The 18,022-nt window shown below is 65.9% G+C and overlaps 1 protein-coding gene across 3 annotated transcripts in view; it reads right to left on the bottom strand.

Moving 5' to 3' along the window:
• LOC115640371 (histone-lysine N-methyltransferase 2B-like) overlaps positions 1-18,022 on the bottom strand; it is a 41,988-nt gene that overhangs the window by 1,925 nt on the left and 22,041 nt on the right. Inside the window, exons 8-35 of one of the 3 annotated variants that reach the window (XM_030543104.1) lie at positions 16,784-17,032; positions 16,450-16,544; positions 15,881-15,979; positions 15,112-15,225; positions 14,730-14,876; positions 13,645-13,740; positions 13,418-13,535; positions 12,628-12,741; positions 11,269-11,453; positions 10,647-10,739; positions 10,387-10,494; positions 9,832-9,905; positions 9,594-9,715; positions 8,851-8,957; positions 8,431-8,568; positions 5,829-5,879; positions 5,482-5,602; positions 5,222-5,300; positions 4,525-4,676; positions 3,909-4,127; positions 2,204-3,587; positions 1,869-1,967; positions 1,680-1,777; positions 1,298-1,435; positions 1,055-1,129; positions 564-741; positions 206-313; positions 6-89 (exon numbers count right to left, since the gene is read on the bottom strand). In XM_030543104.1, the coding sequence (XP_030398964.1) occupies positions 6-89; positions 206-313; positions 564-741; positions 1,055-1,129; positions 1,298-1,435; positions 1,680-1,777; positions 1,869-1,967; positions 2,204-3,587; positions 3,909-4,127; positions 4,525-4,676; positions 5,222-5,300; positions 5,482-5,602; positions 5,829-5,879; positions 8,431-8,568; positions 8,851-8,957; positions 9,594-9,715; positions 9,832-9,905; positions 10,387-10,494; positions 10,647-10,739; positions 11,269-11,453; positions 12,628-12,741; positions 13,418-13,535; positions 13,645-13,740; positions 14,730-14,876; positions 15,112-15,225; positions 15,881-15,979; positions 16,450-16,544; positions 16,784-17,032 (4,645 nt within the window). Of the gene's footprint in view, positions 1-5; positions 90-205; positions 314-563; positions 742-1,054; positions 1,130-1,297; positions 1,436-1,679; positions 1,778-1,868; positions 1,968-2,203; positions 3,588-3,908; positions 4,128-4,524; positions 4,677-5,221; positions 5,301-5,481; positions 5,603-5,828; positions 5,988-8,430; positions 8,569-8,850; positions 8,958-9,593; positions 9,716-9,831; positions 9,906-10,386; positions 10,495-10,646; positions 10,740-11,268; positions 11,454-12,627; positions 12,742-13,417; positions 13,536-13,644; positions 13,741-14,729; positions 14,877-15,111; positions 15,226-15,880; positions 15,980-16,449; positions 16,545-16,783; positions 17,033-18,022 lie in introns of all 3 variants that reach the window. The other 2 variants (XM_030543102.1, XM_030543103.1) reach the window with 2 other exon arrangements.

Here is an 18,022-nt window from a genome sequence, read left to right as displayed (position 1 = left end):
ATTACCTGTACACACCCACAGCCTCCTTGGAGGTTCTCTTGAGGTGGCGGAAACGCATGGCCATGGGCAGCTCCAGGCTGGTGGCTCGTCTGGGAGAGCAGGAGAGAGAGCGGATAAGAACTGAACCTGCCTGGGTTCAGAACCCAGGAGTCCTGGCTCCCAGCCCAGGAGGGAACCCAGGCATCCTGGCTCCCTGCACCATTACCTGGTGGATTTCAGCTGCACCTCATCCTCCTCCTCATCATAGCTGCCCCCCTCGGGCAGTGTGCGGTGCTGCGACGCCAGGAAGTTGAACATGTCAAAGGTGCATTTCCTAGGTGGGAGAGCAGGATTAAAGCACCATTGATCCCTCCCCTGTTCCCACCCACATCCCTGCCTGGATCAACCCTGCACCCCCCACCAACCCCCATCCCGTTCCTGACAGACACCTCAGCCTCCTACCGGCCAGGTCTCCAGCCCCACTCCCAACAGCATCCTCACGCCAGGCTGGATCTCCAGTCCGAGGTGTCTCCCCTGCCCCCGTGACTGGACTTGCCCCACTCAGCTACACATCTCTGCCCCACCTGACGTAGACCTCGGCCCGGGCGCAGCCACTGGGATTCAGGGGCAGCGGTTCCTCCTCCTCCTCGTGCTGGTGGTAGCGGAACTTGTACTTGTGGCAGGACTTGGCTCCGTGCAGCTGCTCTACCAGGAAGGTGACGGCGTCGTGGTGCATGCCCAGCAGGCGCACCCCGTTCATGCCTGGGGAGACCCCCCCACACATCAGACACCAGCATGGCAATGAGCCCCACCCCCTCCCCCAGGAGTCCTGGCCCCCGGGCCCTTTCCCCGCACCCCTGCTCTAACCCACAAGCCCCACCCCTGCTCTAACCCACAAGCCCCACTCCTGCCCAGAACCAGGGAGAGAACCCAGGAGTCCTGGCTCCCAGCTCTGCCCGCTCTAACCACTATACCCCACTGCACTCCCAGAACCAGGGAGAGAACCCAAGAGTCCTGGCTCCCAGGCCCCCTGCTCTAGCCCACAAGACCCCAGGCCAAGGCTCCCGACACTCACCAGCAAATGACAGGTGCCTGAGGCGGGCGTTGGCTCGTGCCTCCTGCACTCTCTCAATCACAGCCTTCCAGGCACCTGGAGGGAGAGCAGGAGAGCGCATGAGCCCCTGGGCTGCCTGGCACTCCCCCAGCCCCATGCCCTGCCCCTCCCTCCCCCAAGCCAACCAGTCCTCTCCCTTAAGGACTGCTCAGAGCCAGCGCGCCCTGGAGGGGAAAGGTCCCATGTGGCCAGCCACCCCCATACCATCGATGCTGTCCGCCTGTACGCTGAGCCCATCCTCACTGCTGATCTCAAAACGTAGGTGCGGCTGGCTCTTGGGTGGCGCCTCGTTCTCCTTATCCTCGCAGTACAGGGTGTCCTCATCAGAGCTCGACAGCTCCCCTGGGGGCAGAGAGTGAGGATGGGGCAGGGCAGATGATGGCTGGCCCTGGCTCACGTCTCCACGACACCTCGCACAATGAGGGACGGGCACCTTGCTCCAATCCCAGGCCCCACTCTGCCCCCCAGCCAAGCATCCCCCCAAACCCCCTCAGAGCATGGCATGATGCCCCAACCTCCCCACAGTACCACCTCCCTCTGCCTTGCTCCTCGTGGCACAGGCGCATGCTGCCCACCCGGGCGATACCTGTGTAGCGATGCCACGTGGGCTCCGGCAGAGGCTCCAGGCTGGGATCCGGCATGCGGGGGCTGCACTCCGGGGCCAGAGAGGGATCCGAGGGTGACCTGCAGTGGGCAGGCAGAGGGAGCTCAGCACAGCTGGCCCACTGGCCAGGAAGGTGGGACAGGGTGGGGAGCCGGCAAGGCTCACACTCACCCTGTGCTGCCCCCATCGCTCAGCTCCGCCTGCTCCTTCCGCGCCACCAGCTCCAGGACGCTCTTCACCGAGGGAGTCTTCATCCGCACCCGGCCAGGCCTGCAATGCCAGCACAGCAGGGGGCTTAGGAGGCAGGCAGTGGTGGCTGTGGGGCCCTGGCAGAGCAGGGCGGATTGTGGGGAGCCCAGGGATGGGACAGAAGGGGGCTGTGGGTTGAGATTGAGGGGCAACAGCAGAGCTTTGGGGCGCAGGGCTGAGGCACCCCATGACAGAGCTGATGCCCTTACAGGGAGACATGCACTGCTCCCCACGGCTGTGGGGGTGGGGTCACCTACCCGGGGACCTGCGGGGGGCTGGCGAAGCCGTTCCTGCTCTGGCTGTCGGGAGCACCAGCTGGTGACACAGGGGGCAGCGGCTCCTCATCTTCCTCCAGCTTGGGCCTCTTGGGGGGGGCACCAGCAACAGCAGAAACCCTCTTGGCACTGCTGGGGAACTGGTGGGGGTGCGGCTGGGGCGGGGAGACAGGCAGGTGGAGCAGACCTGAGTTGAGGGCCAGGCGCTGCAGCAGACATGGCTGAGACAGTCCCAATGAGGGCGTGACCAGGGCCGAGGGGCTCAGGGTGAGCTGCCCCCCAGCACCTGATGGCTGCAGCACATTCACCATGGGCACCATGCTGAGAACTGGCGCTCGGATGGTCCATGTGGGCACTGGGCTCCTGGCCACGCCAAGCGGGGCCGCAGCACGGAAGATCACTGTGCCCAGGCTGGCTGGGTGTTGCGGGGGCAGAGCCGGGCCTGGCTTGGCAGGGGCGCCCGGCCCCTCCAGGCCGCCCCCCACCGGCGCCTCCTCCCCACCCTGCATCTTGACGAACACCTGTCCCAGCTTGTTGACTAGAATGACCTTGGAGCCAGGCTTGGGGGGAGCGGGAGCCTCGGGGCCCAGCACCCGGACGCCCGGGCTGCCTGGGGCCCAGCCCAAGGCACGGGCCGGCTCAGGTGCGGGGCCTGCCTCGCTGCCATTCACACTGGGCTCCGGGGCCTTGCCCTCGCCCAGGTTCTTCAGCACAAAGTCCACGATCTCTGAGGGCAGGTCCTCAGGTGGGGGGGCAGGGCCAGCCAACACCTGCTCCACCCCTGGCTCCACCCGCTTGCCATTGGCACCCCGCCCCTCACCCTCCCCATCATCCACCCCATCCAGCTGGTCGATGTGGGGAAGCGGCAGGTCCAGCGGGAATGGTGCCAGGTCCAGCTCCCGTGTCACCACTCTGCGGGGGAAGTGGAAGTAGCGCCCGGTGCCCGCGGCCCCTTCCTCCTCCTCGTCTTCGTCGCTGGGGCCGGCCAGGGGCAGGCCAGGTGAGGAGCAGGGCCCCCGCCCCTCGCCCCCCTCATGGAAGGTCTCATCCAGCAGGCTGTCGTCGAACTCCAGGTCCGAGACGTTGAGCTCGTCGAAGGCCAGTTCGGGGGGCAGTGCCGGGGGGGAGGTAGGTGGGCCGGGCCTGGCTGAGGTAGGGGGGTGCTGCGGGCTGCTCCCTGGGGGAGCGGCTCCTGCCCTGAGAGAGGTGGGGCCAAGCGGCCGAGTCCTGGCGGGGCGTGGGGGAGAGGGGGCCCAGCGGGGGGGCGGGCGCGATGAGAGCGGGCTGTGGCGCCGGGGTCGGCGCAGTGGTGTGAAGTCCGGGTCACCCACTGTCAGGATGTGGTGGGCCATGGATGCCGTGCTGCCTGGGAGGGGAGACGAGGGGTGAGATGCTGGCACCAGGTGGGGGGGGACCCCCGCATGCCCCTCCCAGACAGGATCAAACCACCAGCCTCCAGAAAGTCTCTCTCAACCCCCTTGCCCACAACACCCTCCTCATCACAAACCCCGCACAGTGCATCCCAGAATCCCCTGGGCCACAATTCACCCCCCTCCCCACCACACCCACACCCAGTTTGCCTCCCAGAATCATTTGAGAGGCTGGGCCACGAGCAGCAGCGCACCCTTCTCCCTCCCGCCATAGGGCGGCTGGGTCTGCCCCTCACAGCCAGGCAAGGGGCACTTACTGGGTGATGGCAGCGGCCGGGAGGAGACCCCAGCCAGGGGCCGGCGCGTCGGCGAGTAGTTGGGCACTTTGATGCGGGCTCCGGCCAGGGAGCGGGGCACAGAGGCGGTGGCCGACTCAGGGGGAGGCAGGGGCCCCGGGTTGCGGGAAGGTGAGTGGCATTCTGGTGCCAGCATGGCTGGTGCTGCGCCCAGGAGGTGCAAGTCCCCGAGGTGAGCATCTGAAATGGGAGCAAAGACGACAACATGCTAGCTAGAGGGGGAGCCCCGACTGCACAGCCCTGGAGACAGCACCGGGACACATGCCTGGCGTGGAGATGCAGCCACCTCTGGGGCAGGGCTGCTGGGAAACAGCTGCACATAACGCTGCACTTTGAGCTGAAAGGAGTCTCCCCTATCCGCAGCAGCAGTGGGTCTTTTATCCTCCGCCAGGATGAGAGGACAGCTCCCAGGTAGGACATAGGGGCTGGTGCACCAAGGACAGCCCCGCCCCCAAGGAAGGGAGCACCCGGCCCAGAACTGGCCTGGCTTGTGCAGGGCCCACAGAGCTCCTTTGTGGGGTGGCAGAATGCCTCCTCACTCAACCCCAACAGGGTCAGCCTCCCACCCCCCGCCCACCTGTGGCAGGACTGTGCACGATGGTCCGGTTCTCCTCCTGCCCGCCCAGGTCTGGCTCCTTCTGGCTCAGCTGGGGCCGGCACTCCAGGATTCGGCACTTGTACCAGCAGCGCCTTCGGGCATCTACCGTGCTCCAGTACAGCCGGGTACACCTGGCAGGAGAGGGCAGCTGGTCAGCTGTGAGACCATGGAGTCCTGGCACTGCCCAGAGCCACCTGAGCTCTGGGACAACACAAGCCGGAGACCTCATGCCAAGCCCAGCCGCAGGTGTCTGGCTAAAGCAACTCCCCGAAAGCTGGCCGGCCCAGGTTGCTGTACCATGCCCTGGCCACTTCTCCCCCGGTTGCCCCCTCCCGAATGGTGCAGCCAGTGAGTGCAATGCCCCTGCCAAGGCACCGTCCCACAGGCTGGATGCCTGTGCTCCCAGCAGGAGCGGCCAGACAGGTCTCCACGTTGGCGGGGCAGCACCATACACATCCTCACCCCCCTTCCCTCGTGCTGCTAGTTCAACCCTCCCCTTGCCGCTCCAGCATGGCCCCAGCTGCCCGCTTGGCCCCCCCAAAGTGGGGAATGGGGGGCTGGAAATTGGGGTGGGGTACACAGGCAGCCCCAGGGTAGGGGGGGATCCACCCCTGTAGCACACGCACCCCATGGCAAGGAGCCGGGGGAGCCCTGCACCAGGGGGCCAGATACTCACTGGTAGCCAACGGGGAAGAGACGTCCCTCGCACTCTGACAGGTCCGTCAGCAGCCCCAAACTGTCAATCTTGATGGAACCTAGAATAGGAGACAAGGCGAGGGCGTCCACATGCACCTGGGGCCAGATGGGAGCTGGAGCCTCGTGGAGGGGGAGGCCACATGCCCCATTCCCCACCCTACCCCCAGTCAGCCAGTCCTCTGCTGTAGGGCCAGATGAGAGCTGGCGCCCCCTAAAAGAGAGAAGCCCCCCTGCACTCACCAATCATCATGTTGACAGTATCGGGTTCGAGGCCAACCATGAATTTCCTCTTGAAGCTGATGCCCTCAAAGTCTACGTAGACCCGGCGCAGCACGTCGAACCCGTCCTCGGTGACGATCTCCTGGGGTGGGCGGGGGGACGGGTCAGCAGTGCACCCTTGCCTGGGAGCAGCTTTGCGGGGACACGCTCCCCTCCCCGCCAGGGCCAGCCTGGCCATAGGGACCCCCCTAAACACACCATGGGGCCCCAGCCCTCAATCTCCAGCAGGGATAGTGCCCCATAGCCCAACCCACCTGGCTTGCACCCCATAGCCCCGCCCCACAGGGGCCACCAGCATGACCACTCACCGTCCCATCTAGCAGGTCCGTGTGCTTCTGGCAGAAAACCTTCTTGTCCTCCTGGAAGGTACAGTGGCGCAGGCGGGCACACATGAAGTGGTAATTGCTGAGACAGGCCGACAGGCAGCAGCCCACGGTGGCGCCAGTGCGCTGGCAATGCTCGCAGCGCTGGGGGCACGGGGGGGTAAGGGGGCAGTGCTCACAGCCTGGCTTGTGCCAGTGCAGAGGGCAAACAGCCCCCCTGGCCACAGCCTGCCCCCCCTAGTGGCAGACAGGCCCTGCCCCCACTGGCCTCTGCCCCTCAGCCCCGCCCCCACCAGGAGACAGGCCCCACGCCTGAAGGCTTCACCCCCATGCACCCACCACCCACCTCAATGAAAGAGCCACAATCCTCACCCCAAAAGCAGAGACTCCTGCTCCCCCTAGGCCAGGCCTGCACAACATGCGGCCCGCGGAGGCTCACTGTGCGGCCCGCGGCTGGGATTCAAAAGGTTCTGAGCTGCCCGGAGCGGTGGGGAGCCCAGAGCCCTTTAAATCTCAGCCACGGCCGCAATTCAAAGGGCTCTGGGCTGCTCGCAAGCCAAGTACGGTGTACTGGCAAAAGCCAGTGTGCTGTACCGGGGTGGCCCAGCTTCCCCAGGGGCAATTTAAAGGCCTGGGGCTCCCAGTAGGGACTGGAGCCCCAGGCCTATTAAATTGCCATCAGAGCATCACTGCTGGAGCCCTGGGGTAGGGCTCTGGGGGTTATTTAAAAAGTCCAGGGTTGCTGTTGCTTCTACCGCCCCAGCCCTTTAAATAGCCACTGGAGCCCCACCACTTCCCCAGGGTTCCCGTGGCTATTTAAAGGGCCCTTTAAATACCCCCAGGCCCTTTAAATACCCCCAGAGCCCTGGAGTAGTGGGGGGCTCTGGCGGTATTTAAAGGGCTGGGGCTCCAGCTGCCTCTGCCACCCCGGTCCTTTAAACAGCCGCTGAAGCCACACCGCTTCCCCAGGGCTCCCTCAGCTATTTACAGGGCTGGGGTGGTAGAAGCAGGGGAGCCCCGGGCTCTTTAAATAGCCTCTGAGCCCCGGGCTGCTGCTGCTGCCGCTACCATGGTGGGGGAGGCAGGAGGAGGGGGCACTCACCATACAGGATGGGCTGTACCCCCTGTACCTGTACCAGCTGCCCGCAGCCAACCCCTGCTGCACCCCATGCCCACATCAGCCCTGCACCTCCTGCCCTGCCTGCACCCGTTCCTATCTGCAGCCAGCCCTGCACCCGCTGCCCGCAGCTAGCCAGTCTCCAGCCAGCCCCGCACTCCCTGCCTTGCCTCCAGCCCTGCACCAACCCATCTCCAGCCAGCCCTGCACCCCCTTCCCTGTCTCCAGCCAACCCCTGCCGCACCCACCTGCCTGAAGCCAGCCAGTCCCGCACTCCTTTGTCTCCAGCCCTGCCAACCTATGCCGCACCCCCCCGTGGCCCTGCCTGAAGCCAGCCAGCCCACCCCACACCCCTTGCCCAGCCTGCAGCCAGACCCTACCTCCAGCCCCCTCCTCCCCAGCCCCCCACGTCCAGCCAGCCCCATGTCCACTGGTGCCCTGCAGTTCCCAGGAAAGTAATCCTGCACACCTGCTTCAATGAGGTGGGCAGGGAGCAGCTGAGACACATACGTGCACCCTAGCACACTCTCAGGGAGTGCCGGAGCTCATTTCTAGTTCAGACCCATCTTTTCAAAAAAAGAGCTTTAGGTAGGGTTAACATACATCCGTATTTTCCCGGACATGTCAGGCTTTTTGGTTCTTAAATCACCATCTGGGAGGAAAATACGGATGCATGGTAACCCTATTGGTACAAAAAATACATACTGTGGCAGAACTTTTTATAGGGAACCAGTTGCTAAGAAATGAAAGGTTTTTTGGTTTTTTTTTTCCCCCAAGTCAACCCTGCCGGGGCCTCACGAAAATGTTCGAATTGGGCCCCGCACTTCCTAAAACCGGCCCTGCCAGACGCGGTCAGGATTCAAAGGGCTCTGGGCTGCCCACAGCTGCGGGGAGCCCTGAGCCCTTTAAATCTCAGCCGCGGCCCGGATTCAAAGGGCTCTGGGCTGCCTGCAGAGATTCCTGGCCGCGGCTGGGATTTAAAGGGCTCGGGCTCCCCTCAGCAGCAGGAGCTCTGGGCCCTTTAAATCCCTGCCCCAGCCCCGCAAAGCTCCAGGTTCCCCCAGCTGCCAGAGCCCCGGGCCCTTTAATTTGACCCTGAGGGCTCCTAGCCACCTCTTCAGCTGGGAGCCCCTGGTTGATTTTAAATCAAGTATCACCTCCCCACCCCCAACCATCCTTTTTGGCCCACAGCTGTTTTGGTGTGGTGGCGCTGGGGAAGGAGAGTTTGTTTCTGCAGGGCTGGGCGGTGCTGGGCCGGGGTGTTTCGGCTAGGCTGGGAGGTCCTGGAGGGGGGTGTTTCCGTGGGGCCAGGTGGTTTCGGCCCTCAGCTGTTTTCTTTGGAGTAATGTGGCCCTTGCCACTTTACGAGTTGTGCAGGCCTGCCCTAGGCCATACCCCTGCCAGCACCTCAGCCCTGCCCCCTCACCCTGCCAAGGCCGACCCCCTTCCTGCAGGGACCTGCCCCCTCACCATCTGGCGCCCCCGCACCACGGCGGCGTGCACGTTCTTCAGGGACCCGTCGTTCTCCTCAAAGACCTCGGCCGACCAGATGGCGCAGTTGACGTGGGTCCACTCATTCTGGCCGATGTACAGGAGCCGCCCCGCATCCTGAGGAGGGGTGGGGAGTGAGGGGGACAGGGTCAGCATCACCAGCCAGCCCGGGGAGCAAAGGGCAAAAACTGGGTTCTGTCCCAGGTCACCACTGGAGGAGTCTTGGCTCCCTGCCCTCACTGCTTTAACCATTAGCCCCCACTCCCCCCTACCCCCAGCAGGGGACTGAACCCAGGTGTCCAAGCCCCATATGCCACGCTCCCTTGGATCCCCATTGGCCCAAGGCCGCACGTTCGAAGGCTGATGGCTCCCCCAGCCCTGGTGCAGGCCAGGCCTTACCTTGGAGGGGGCGTCCCCGTACTGGAGGCACAGGGCGCACTGACGCTTGTCCTCAGCACTGCTGCCCAGCCCCTGCTTCGCCAGCACCACCTCCTGGCCCTTCCCACCTGCAGGGAGAGGGGGTGAGAGCTGCTGGGGGCAGAGACCCGATGGCACTGAGGGGGTGTGGGGATAGGAGAGAGGCCCTAGCAATACACATTGAGAGGGATCACTGAGTTCCTTCCCCACACCCCCTACCACCCAGCAGCTGGCCCAACTCCCAGCCACTACTCCCCGAATCTAACCCACCAGACCCCACTCCTCTCCCAGAGCCAGGGACAGAACCCAGGACTCCTGGTTCCCAGCCACACAGCCCCCACCCCACCCACCCGCTTTAACCACTAGACCCACTCCCCTCCCGGAGCTGTGGAGAGAACACAGGCGTTCTGATTCCAAGTCCCTACTGTAACCCACCAGACCCCACTCCTCTGCCAGAGCCAGGCACAGAACCCAGGAGTCCTGGCTCCCAGCCCCTACTGTAACCCACCAGACCCCACTCCCCTGCCAGAGCCATGGACAGAACCCAGGAGTCCTGGCTCCCAGCCCGTACTGTAACCCACCAGACCCCACTCCCCTGCCAGAGCCAGGGACAGAACCCAGGAGTCCTGGCTCCCAGCCCCTACTGTAACCCACCAGACCCCACTCCCCTGCCAGAGCCAGGCACAGAACCCAGGAGTCCTGGCTCCCAGCTCCCCTGTACTCACTGGTGCCCATGGCTCCGGGTGCCAGCTGGCCGTTCTCGGTGGCGCTGGGCTCCTCGGGCCGGCGCCACTGTGCATACATGTGGTCGGAGGAGGGGGGCAGCACGGCGTCGGGCAGCATGCCACTAGGGGGGCAGAGTAACAGCGTGACGGCAGGGGAGCCGGAGCCCTGGGAGTCCCGCAAGCCCTCCCAGAACCCCACAATGTCCCTGCTGCCCATACCCCTCTCTCTGGTACTCACTTGGGAAGGCAGCTGCGCCGCTGCCAGCGCTTGGCGTCCTGTGCATTGAACCAGCTGAATGAGCGCGCCATGAGCTGCGGGAGAGAGCTGAGTGGTGGGGGCTTGCCACATCCACAGGGTTCCCCCAGCCACCCCCCTGGGGCCCTGCCCACCACTGCTGCCCCCCCCAGCATCCACCCCCCTGGGGCCCTGCCCACCACTGCTGCCCTCCCCCCGGCATCGACCCCCCGGGGTTCCTGCCCACCGCTGCTGCCCCCACCACCCAGCATCCACCCCCCGGGGCCCTGCACACCGCTGCTGCCCCCCCCGGCTTCCAGCCCCCTGGGGCCCTGCCCACCACTGCTGTCCCCCCCCCGGCATCCACCCTCCTGGGGCCCTGCCCACTGCTGCTGCCCCCACCACCCAGCATCCACCCCCTGGGGCCCTGCCCACCGCTGCTGCCCTCAGCCGGACCCACGGGGGGCCCAGCTGACCCGGAAGCCTGTCTTACTCCCCATGCTGAGTGCATGCCACGTGCAGTGCCCCCCGCGTGCCCCTGGTGCTCCCCTGCGGTACCTCAACGTAAAGTGCCTTGACGGAGGGACCACCCTGCTCCTCCTCAAGGCCCTCATGCTCCTCCAGGTGCTGCAGCAGGATGGCCACCACGTCCTCGCTGAACGCGTGCTGGGGGGAGAGTGACCGTGGGGGCAGGGCCTAACCACTGCCCCACCCTACCCACCACCCACTCCAAGCTCCCCTGCACTGCTGTCCCCCACCTCCCTTGCCCCCATCCCTAGGGCTCCATCAGTGCCCCGCACAGCCCGCGGCCCCCTCACCACGGAGCTGTAGTGGCCCTGTTCGAAGAGCTTGCTGACGGTGCGCAGGTCGCAGGGCCGCTGGTGCACCTTCACGCCGTCATCTGGGCAACACTGCGGGGGAGACAGGCGTCAGCACCCCAGAAAGCCACGGGTTGCTGGCAGGGGAGGGTCTGTTCCCTGCCCCAGACCAGAATCCCCCCGCACAGGCTGAGACTGATCCGCCTGGCATGGGCCCTGTGTGCCTGGCACCCAGAAACACACGCCCCCCCCAATCAGCTCCCAGCCAGCGAGGGCCCCAGACACTGTCACTGCAACAACATGGACTAACAGGAAACGGGGGCTAGGAGCCAGGACATCTGGGTTCTAACTCCCGCTCTTCCCGCCCCGCTGGGAGGGGTAAGGGGACTTGTGGATTCCAGGAGTGTTGGGAGGGGAATGGGGACTGGTGGGTTAGAGCAGAGGGATGCCGGGAGCCAGGGGCCGAGGTCTCTCCTGGCTCCGGGCACAGGGCCATACTTGGACACACTGCGACAGGGGCTCGGCATGCTGGGAGGGGAATGGGGACTAGGGGGTTGGAGCAGGGGGGGACGTTGGGAGCCAGGGGCCAAGGTCTTTCCTGGCTCCGGGCGCAGGGCCGTACCTGGGCGCACTGTAGCAGGGGCTCGGCATGCTGGGAGGCCATCATCCCCTGCAGTACATTGCGCAGCCCCTTGCGCTGCTCCGAGGTGAGGACGTCCCGCCACCTGGCCTTGTCACTGCCAGAGCAGGGCCGGCAGGTGTAGACCACGTTCTCTGGCAGGCTGGACAAGATCTCATAGTCCTCGTCTGGGGAGAGAGCAGAGCAGGTCAGGTCAGGCAGCCCCAGCCCCACGCAGCCTCCCATTCCTGGGGCAGGGAGAGCATGGGCCAGCCATGGCCAATGAAGCAGGGCCAGGGCTCAGATGGCAGCCCAAGGCAAAAGGGGTGTGTGGCAGATACTGAGGCAACACACTAAGGGGTGCTGTGCCGAAGGGGGCAGGGCTCTCCCCAGCCAGCAGGGCCAGCCCCGATGCCCCTGGGCAGCACTGGAGCGCGCTGCAGGGGTGTCATGCTGCAGGGCTCTCCCCAGCCAGCAGGGCCAGCCCCGATGCCGCTGGGCAGCACTGGAGCGCGCTGTGGGGGTGTCATGCTGCAGGGTCAGGGTGGGGGCGCTAGGGGGTGCTGCGCTGCAGGGCTCTCCCCAGCCAGCAGGGCCAGCCCCGATGCCGCTGGGCAGCACTGGAGCGCGCTGCGGGGGTGTCATGCTGCAGGGGTGTCATGCTGCAGGGGTCAGGGTGGGGGCGCTAGGGGGTGCTGCGCTGCAGGGCTCTCCCCAGCCAGCAGGGCCAGCCCCGATGTCGCTGGGCAGCACTGGAGCGCGCTGCGGGGGTGTCATGCTGCAGGGGTCAGGGTGGGGGCGCTAGGAGGTGCTGCGCTGCAGGGCTCTCCCCAGCCAGCAGGGCCAGCCCCGATGCCGCTGGGCAGCACTGGAGCGCGCTGCGGGGGTGTCATGGTGCAGGGGTCAGGGTGGGGGCGCTAGGGGGTGCTGCGCTGCAGGGCTCTCCCCAGCCAGCAGGGCCAGCCCCGATGCTCCTGGGCAGCACTGGAGCGCGCTGCGGGGGTGTCATGCTGCAGGGGTCAGGGTGAGGGCGCTAGGGGGTGCTGCGCTGCAGGGCTCTCCCCAGCCAGCAGGGCCAGCCCCGATGCTCCTGGGCAGCACTGGAGCGCGCTGCGGGGGTGTCATGCTGCAGGGGTCAGGGTGAGGGCGCTAGGGGGTGCTGCGCTGCAGGGCTCTCCCCAGCCAGCAGGGCCAGCCCCGATGCTCCTGGGCATCACTGGAGCGCGCTGCGGGGGTGTCATGCTGCAGGGGTCAGGGTGGGGGCGCTAGGGGGTAGGGGGTGCTGCGCTGCAGAGCTCTCCCCAGCCAGCAGGGCCAGCCCCGAGACCCAGCACAGCTCGCTGGGCAAGTCCCCAGACTGACCTGAGAGCCCCTCGCATTTGGCATGAACCCAGTGCTCGCACTTAGCACATTGCATCATCTTGCTCTCGTAGTCGTTGTCCTCGTAGCAGTGAGAGCAGATGGGGCAGTAGTTACCTGGGGAGCAGAGGGGTTAGCGCTGCACATGGGGCCAGCCCCCCCCAGAGGGAACAGGCCCCAAGCCCCATTCCACACCCCGAGCCAGCATCCTGCCCTGGGCCTGGATGGGAGCCTGTGTCATCTGGAGGTGAAAGGCCCCGTACCCCATTCCCTGCCCCCCGAGCCACTCAGTCCCCGCCCTGGGCCTGGATGGGAGCCTGTGTCACCTAGAGGGGAAAGGCCCCGTGGCCCATTCCCTGCCCCCCGAGCCAGACAGTCCCCGCCCTGGGCCTGGATGGGAGCCTGTGTCACCTAGAGGGGAAAGGCCCCATGGCCCATTCCCTGCCCCCCGAGCCACTCAGTCCCCGCCCTGGGCCTGGATGGGAGCCTGTGTCACCTAGAGGGGAAAGGCCCCCTGGCCCATTCCCTGCCCCCCGAGCCACTCAGTCCCCACCCTGGGCCTGGATGGGAGCCTGTGTCACCTAGAGGGGAAAGGCCCCACGCCCCATTCCCTGCCCCCCGAGCCAGACAGTCCCCACCCTGGGCCTGGATGGGAGCCTGTGTCACCTAGAGGGGAAAGGCCCCACGCCCCATTCCCTGCCCCCCGAGCCAGTCAGTCCCCTCTCTGGGTCTGGATGGGAGCCTGTTCACCTACAGGGGAAAGGCCCCGTGCCCCATTCCCCACCCCACACACCTTGGTCATAGAGCAGGGAGCAGGGGGGGCAGAGGCTGTAATCGTGGGACCACTCTGTGTCCCAGCACTTCCCTGGGGCAGCCCCACAGCTCTTGCAGCGGATGCAGGCAGAGCAGATCTAGGAGCCAACAAGAGCATTAGTGTGGGGGGGAACCCCTCCCCCACCAATCCCAGGATAGACCCCACCCCCATCCTCCACCCCGGCATGGCCCTGCCCCTGTGCTCACCCAGCCCCACTTCTTGCGGATGGGCTTGCTGGGGTAGTTGGGGCCCAAGCAGGCTGGGTGGTAGCAGTTGCGGCAGCGCTCACACTCCAGCAGCGGCTGTGACAGGGCAGAAAGGAGAAGGCAGGTGAGAGAGAGACGGATTCTACCCCCTCCCATTCTCCCCCCCACCCTCCGCCCTGGGATGGACAGCACTGAGATGCAGCTGCCTCTGGGCTGAGGAAGGGGGCTGGTCACCCAGGCCCCCTTGTCCAGCACTGAGACATGGCCCGGCTGGGAATTCCCAGCTGCCCCGCATTACCAGGTTTGGGCAGGAACCACAGCAGAGCCCCAGTCAGGCTGCCAATGTAGGTGATTTCAGGGAGCAGAATGGAATCACCCGAGGGGCGACTAACAACCTCACACCTGGCTTTTGGTAGCAAAGTGTGTAACTCAGAGGACTCAGGTGGTGGGAGCACAGCGCAGGGTATCAGAGCCAGCCCTGACCGCCAGGGAGAGCCCCTGCCCAGTCCTCTGCAGCACAGCGCCCCCTAGTGCCCGGCCTGGGGCATCGGGGCCAGCCCTGACCGCCAGGGAGAGCCCCTGCCCAGTCCCCTGCAGCACAGCGCCCCCTAGTGCCCAGCCTGGGGCATCGGGGCCAGCCCTGACCGCCAGGGAGAGCCCCTGCCCAGTCCCCTGCAGCACAGCGCCCCCTAGTGCCCAGCCTGGGGCATCGGGGCCAGCCCTGACCGCCAGGGAGAGCCCCTGCCCAGTCCCCTGCAGCACAGCGCCCCCTAGTGCCCAGCCTGGGGCATCGGGGCCAGCCCTGACCGCCAGGGAGAGCCCCTGCCCAGTCCCCTGCAGCACAGCGCCCCCTAGTGCCCGGCCTGGGGCATCGGGGCCAGCCCTGACCGCCAGGGAGAGCCCCTGCCCAGTCCCCTGCAGCACAGCGCCCCCTAGTGCCCGGCCTGGGGCATCGGGGCCAGCCCTGACCGCCAGGGAGAGCCCCTGCCCAGTCCCCTGCAGCACAGCACCCCCTAGTGCCCAGCCTGGGGTACAGGCTAACGCTGCCTGGAGGGAAGGGCCTCAGCCTCTTCCAGGGCACCTACCTTGGAGACCTTGTTCTTGCGCCCGCACACATGGCAGAATTTGCAGCGGCGACAGCACCAGTTCTCCTCCTGCTCCCGCCGCGGCTGCTCGTCCTCCTCCAGGCAGAACACGTGGAAGGGGTCGCAGCAAACCTGGCAGAACACCAGCTGGGGAGGGGATGGGCCGATAAGATGGCTCCACTCAGACCAGGAGGGAACCCAAGAGTCCTGGCTCCCAGTCCCCCTGCCCGCAGAGCCTGCGCTCCCAGCCCCGCCCCCCAACTATTAGACTCCTCACCCCCAGAGAGGGGGGGAACCCAGCGCCCCCCGCCTGCTCTACCCACTAGACCCCCTGCCCCCAGAGCAGGGAGAGAACCCCGGCATCCGGGCCCCACGTGCTCACCTCGTGGAAGCCCTTGCTGGCGCAGAGCAGGCACATGAGCTGGGCAGTGACGGGCACGGAGGTCAGGATGCTGAGCCCCCCCATCAGCCACACATTCTCCAAGTCACAGTCCTCCTGCAAGAGAGTGCCCACCCCACAGCTGAGAGCCTCTCGCTCTGCCCAGACACCTGGCTGGGACCACGGAGACCGACACAGGCTGGGACAGCAGCCAGGGGCACGGAGCCATGCCACGCTCTGGATCCACCCATCCCACCGGATCCCGGACGGTCACACCGTGGGGCAAAGGCTGAAGATTTCACCCACACTCCCCAACGCCGATCCCATGGCTCAGCGGTACCCCCCAGCTCAGAGGGCAGTGGCACACGAGGGCCCTGGCAGCATGGGGACCAGCCTCCTCAGCCCATGGCTGCATCAGGGGTGGGGAACAGCTACTGGGCAGGGCGTGGCAGCCCTCTGGACACCTGAGAGGGGGTGGCACCCTGCCAGCTCCCAGAGGGGCCAGATCACCTCCACTCCCCAGACAGTCCCCTGCCAGCCCCTCCTCCAGCCCCGCCCGGCAGGGGAGACACCGGCAGCAAAAAGGGGTTTAATGCCTTTGCCCCATCACCGATGTGGGACTGAGCTGCCCTGTGTCCTCAGCACCTCAAGGGGAGGGGGCTGGAGGCTCGCTCTGAGTTGTGGAGCCAGTGCCGACCCCCCTCCCGCAACAGGGCCAAGCTGGGTGCAGATTCTGCCCAATGCTGGGGACCAGGGAGTGCTGCCCCCTCACCTTGAAGTCAACGCGCAGTCGGTGGACGCCGTCAGTGGACTTCTGCTTCCCGTTCCAGCCGTTGGGAAAGGAAGGGAATGAGCCAGAGGAGAGTGTGTCCTGGGGAGAGCAGAGAGTCAGTGCAGGGCAGGGGAGGGGAGGAGGCAGGGGACCTGCACTCTCTAGGGGGCACCAGCACCCATCTGACTCCAGGGCAGGGGACTGGGTGGGCCACAGGGGTGAGGAAAGGGACATGGGGCCTCTCCACTCTGGGGGGCGCTGGCCCCGATCCAGCCACAAGACAGGAGAGTGGCTGGACCAGAGGGCGGGAAACAGGCCACGGGTCCTAGAACCAGCCAGTGAGAGCTGCACCAGCCATGTGGAGGCCTGGATGGAACAAGGTGGGGTTTTCCATCCTGGCAGACCCCTGCCTGCCCACCCACCCACAACTAGCTATGATTATGGCAGAACTGGGATCCCTGGGCCCCATGCAAGCTCCTCTCCCTCTGCTGTGGGCCTGGGTCCTTCCAGTGCTGGAGCGTAGGTGCATCAAACCCACACTGCCCACTCCGTGCCTGGGGCCACCTCACCTTCTCCAGTCTCCTCCTCGCCTTGAGCTGCACGACAGGCTGCAGTGGTGTTCTCCGCGGCCGGCTCTGCTCCTCCGCCTCCATAGGGAGCAGGTCTGGAGGGGGCGGAGGGGGAAGCAAAGAGATTGTTGGAGGGCCAGCCAGCCCCAGCTCTACCTGCTGGCACAGCCACCTCCCAGGTCCTGGTCCCTCTGCACCCCAGAACCAGGCACCCAATACACAGGTGGGGGAAACCAGCAACCTGGCACGGGGAGAGGGGAACCGGTCCCCATTCGGTGGAGGGGGGAGCCAGCTCAAGTGCACGGGCGACAGAGGTCCCAGCAGGGCAGCTTACCCGAGTCGCGGGAGGGCTTCCTGCGGGGCGTGGCAGAGCCGGGCTGGGGCTCGGCATCCGAGTCATCCGTGGACTCAAAGATGTCATAGGAGGGTCTCTGCTTGACACAGCGCCGGGCTGACTTGCGCTGCAGCAGGGCCTCCTGCTCTGCTGTCTCCGTCGCCCCCAGCATCAGCTCCCAGGGTGCCGGGAATTCCTCCTGTGAGTCCTCCGAGTCCCGTGCCACCACCGGCTTCACCACCGTGCGACCTGCAGGCGGCAGAGAGACACTGAGACATGGGGCCCACAGCACCGCCACCCCATGGAGCCACCAGCCCCACTGCCATGCGACCTGTGGGCGGCCGAGAGACACTGAAGCATGGGGGCAGTGGCACTGCTGGCCCTGTCTGTGTGACCTGCACGTGCCAGTTCCACCACAGGGTGGCCAAGAGACACAGCCCCCACCAGCCCCACAACCACACAAACCACAGGGGGCAACCAACACACACAGACACGGGCCCCAAGCACCATGGGAGCAGCTCAGAGACACAGACAAGCCCCAACGCCGGGCAACCTGCAGAGAGACTCTGATACTCAGCAATGCTGCAGCAGGCCCCCTGCCTGTCAGAGCCTAAGCAGCCCCTCCACGGCCTAGCTCCTCCCAGTAGGTCACAGATCCGTCTGCCCCCCTGAGCACCACATACACAGCAGCCTCCTGAATTGTCCCACTGTGGCTGCTCTCATCACCCACCTCCAGCCAACACGACCCCCCAGCTCATGCCTGCTTCCCACACTCAAGATCTCCCAGGCACCTGAGTGAATGCTCGGCATGCTGGGCTGGGGCCAGAGATCACACCCCACCCCCCTGGGCTCTGTACACACACCCCCTCACCCCAAACACTGACCCAGATACTGTAGGGATGCGCCCTGCCCCAGGAGCCTGTGATCTGCAGACAGAGCACAGAGGGGGCAGGGGCTCCACATGGGGAAGTGTGTGGAGGGGGCGGGGGGGGGGGGGGCAGATAGAACACAGGAGTCCTGGCTCCCAGCCTAGTGCTGGAGCAGGTCTGGTTCTGTGAACAGCTTCCCCCCCACCCATCACCCTGCAGGGCTCCCCTCCCCCGTCCCATTGATATACACCCAGGGCTCCCCCACCCACTTTCACACACACTCAGCACCCCTCCCCCCTTTACACACCCAGCACCAGACTCCACTCCACCCATTCTGTCTCTCCCCGCAAGCCATACATGGCTCACAACC

The sequence above is a fragment of the Gopherus evgoodei genome, unplaced genomic scaffold (genome assembly GCF_007399415.2).
Source record: "Gopherus evgoodei ecotype Sinaloan lineage unplaced genomic scaffold, rGopEvg1_v1.p scaffold_31_arrow_ctg1, whole genome shotgun sequence".
NCBI classification, from domain to species: domain Eukaryota; kingdom Metazoa; phylum Chordata; order Testudines; family Testudinidae; genus Gopherus; species Gopherus evgoodei.
This window is presented reverse-complemented; position numbering and strand designations above follow the sequence as displayed.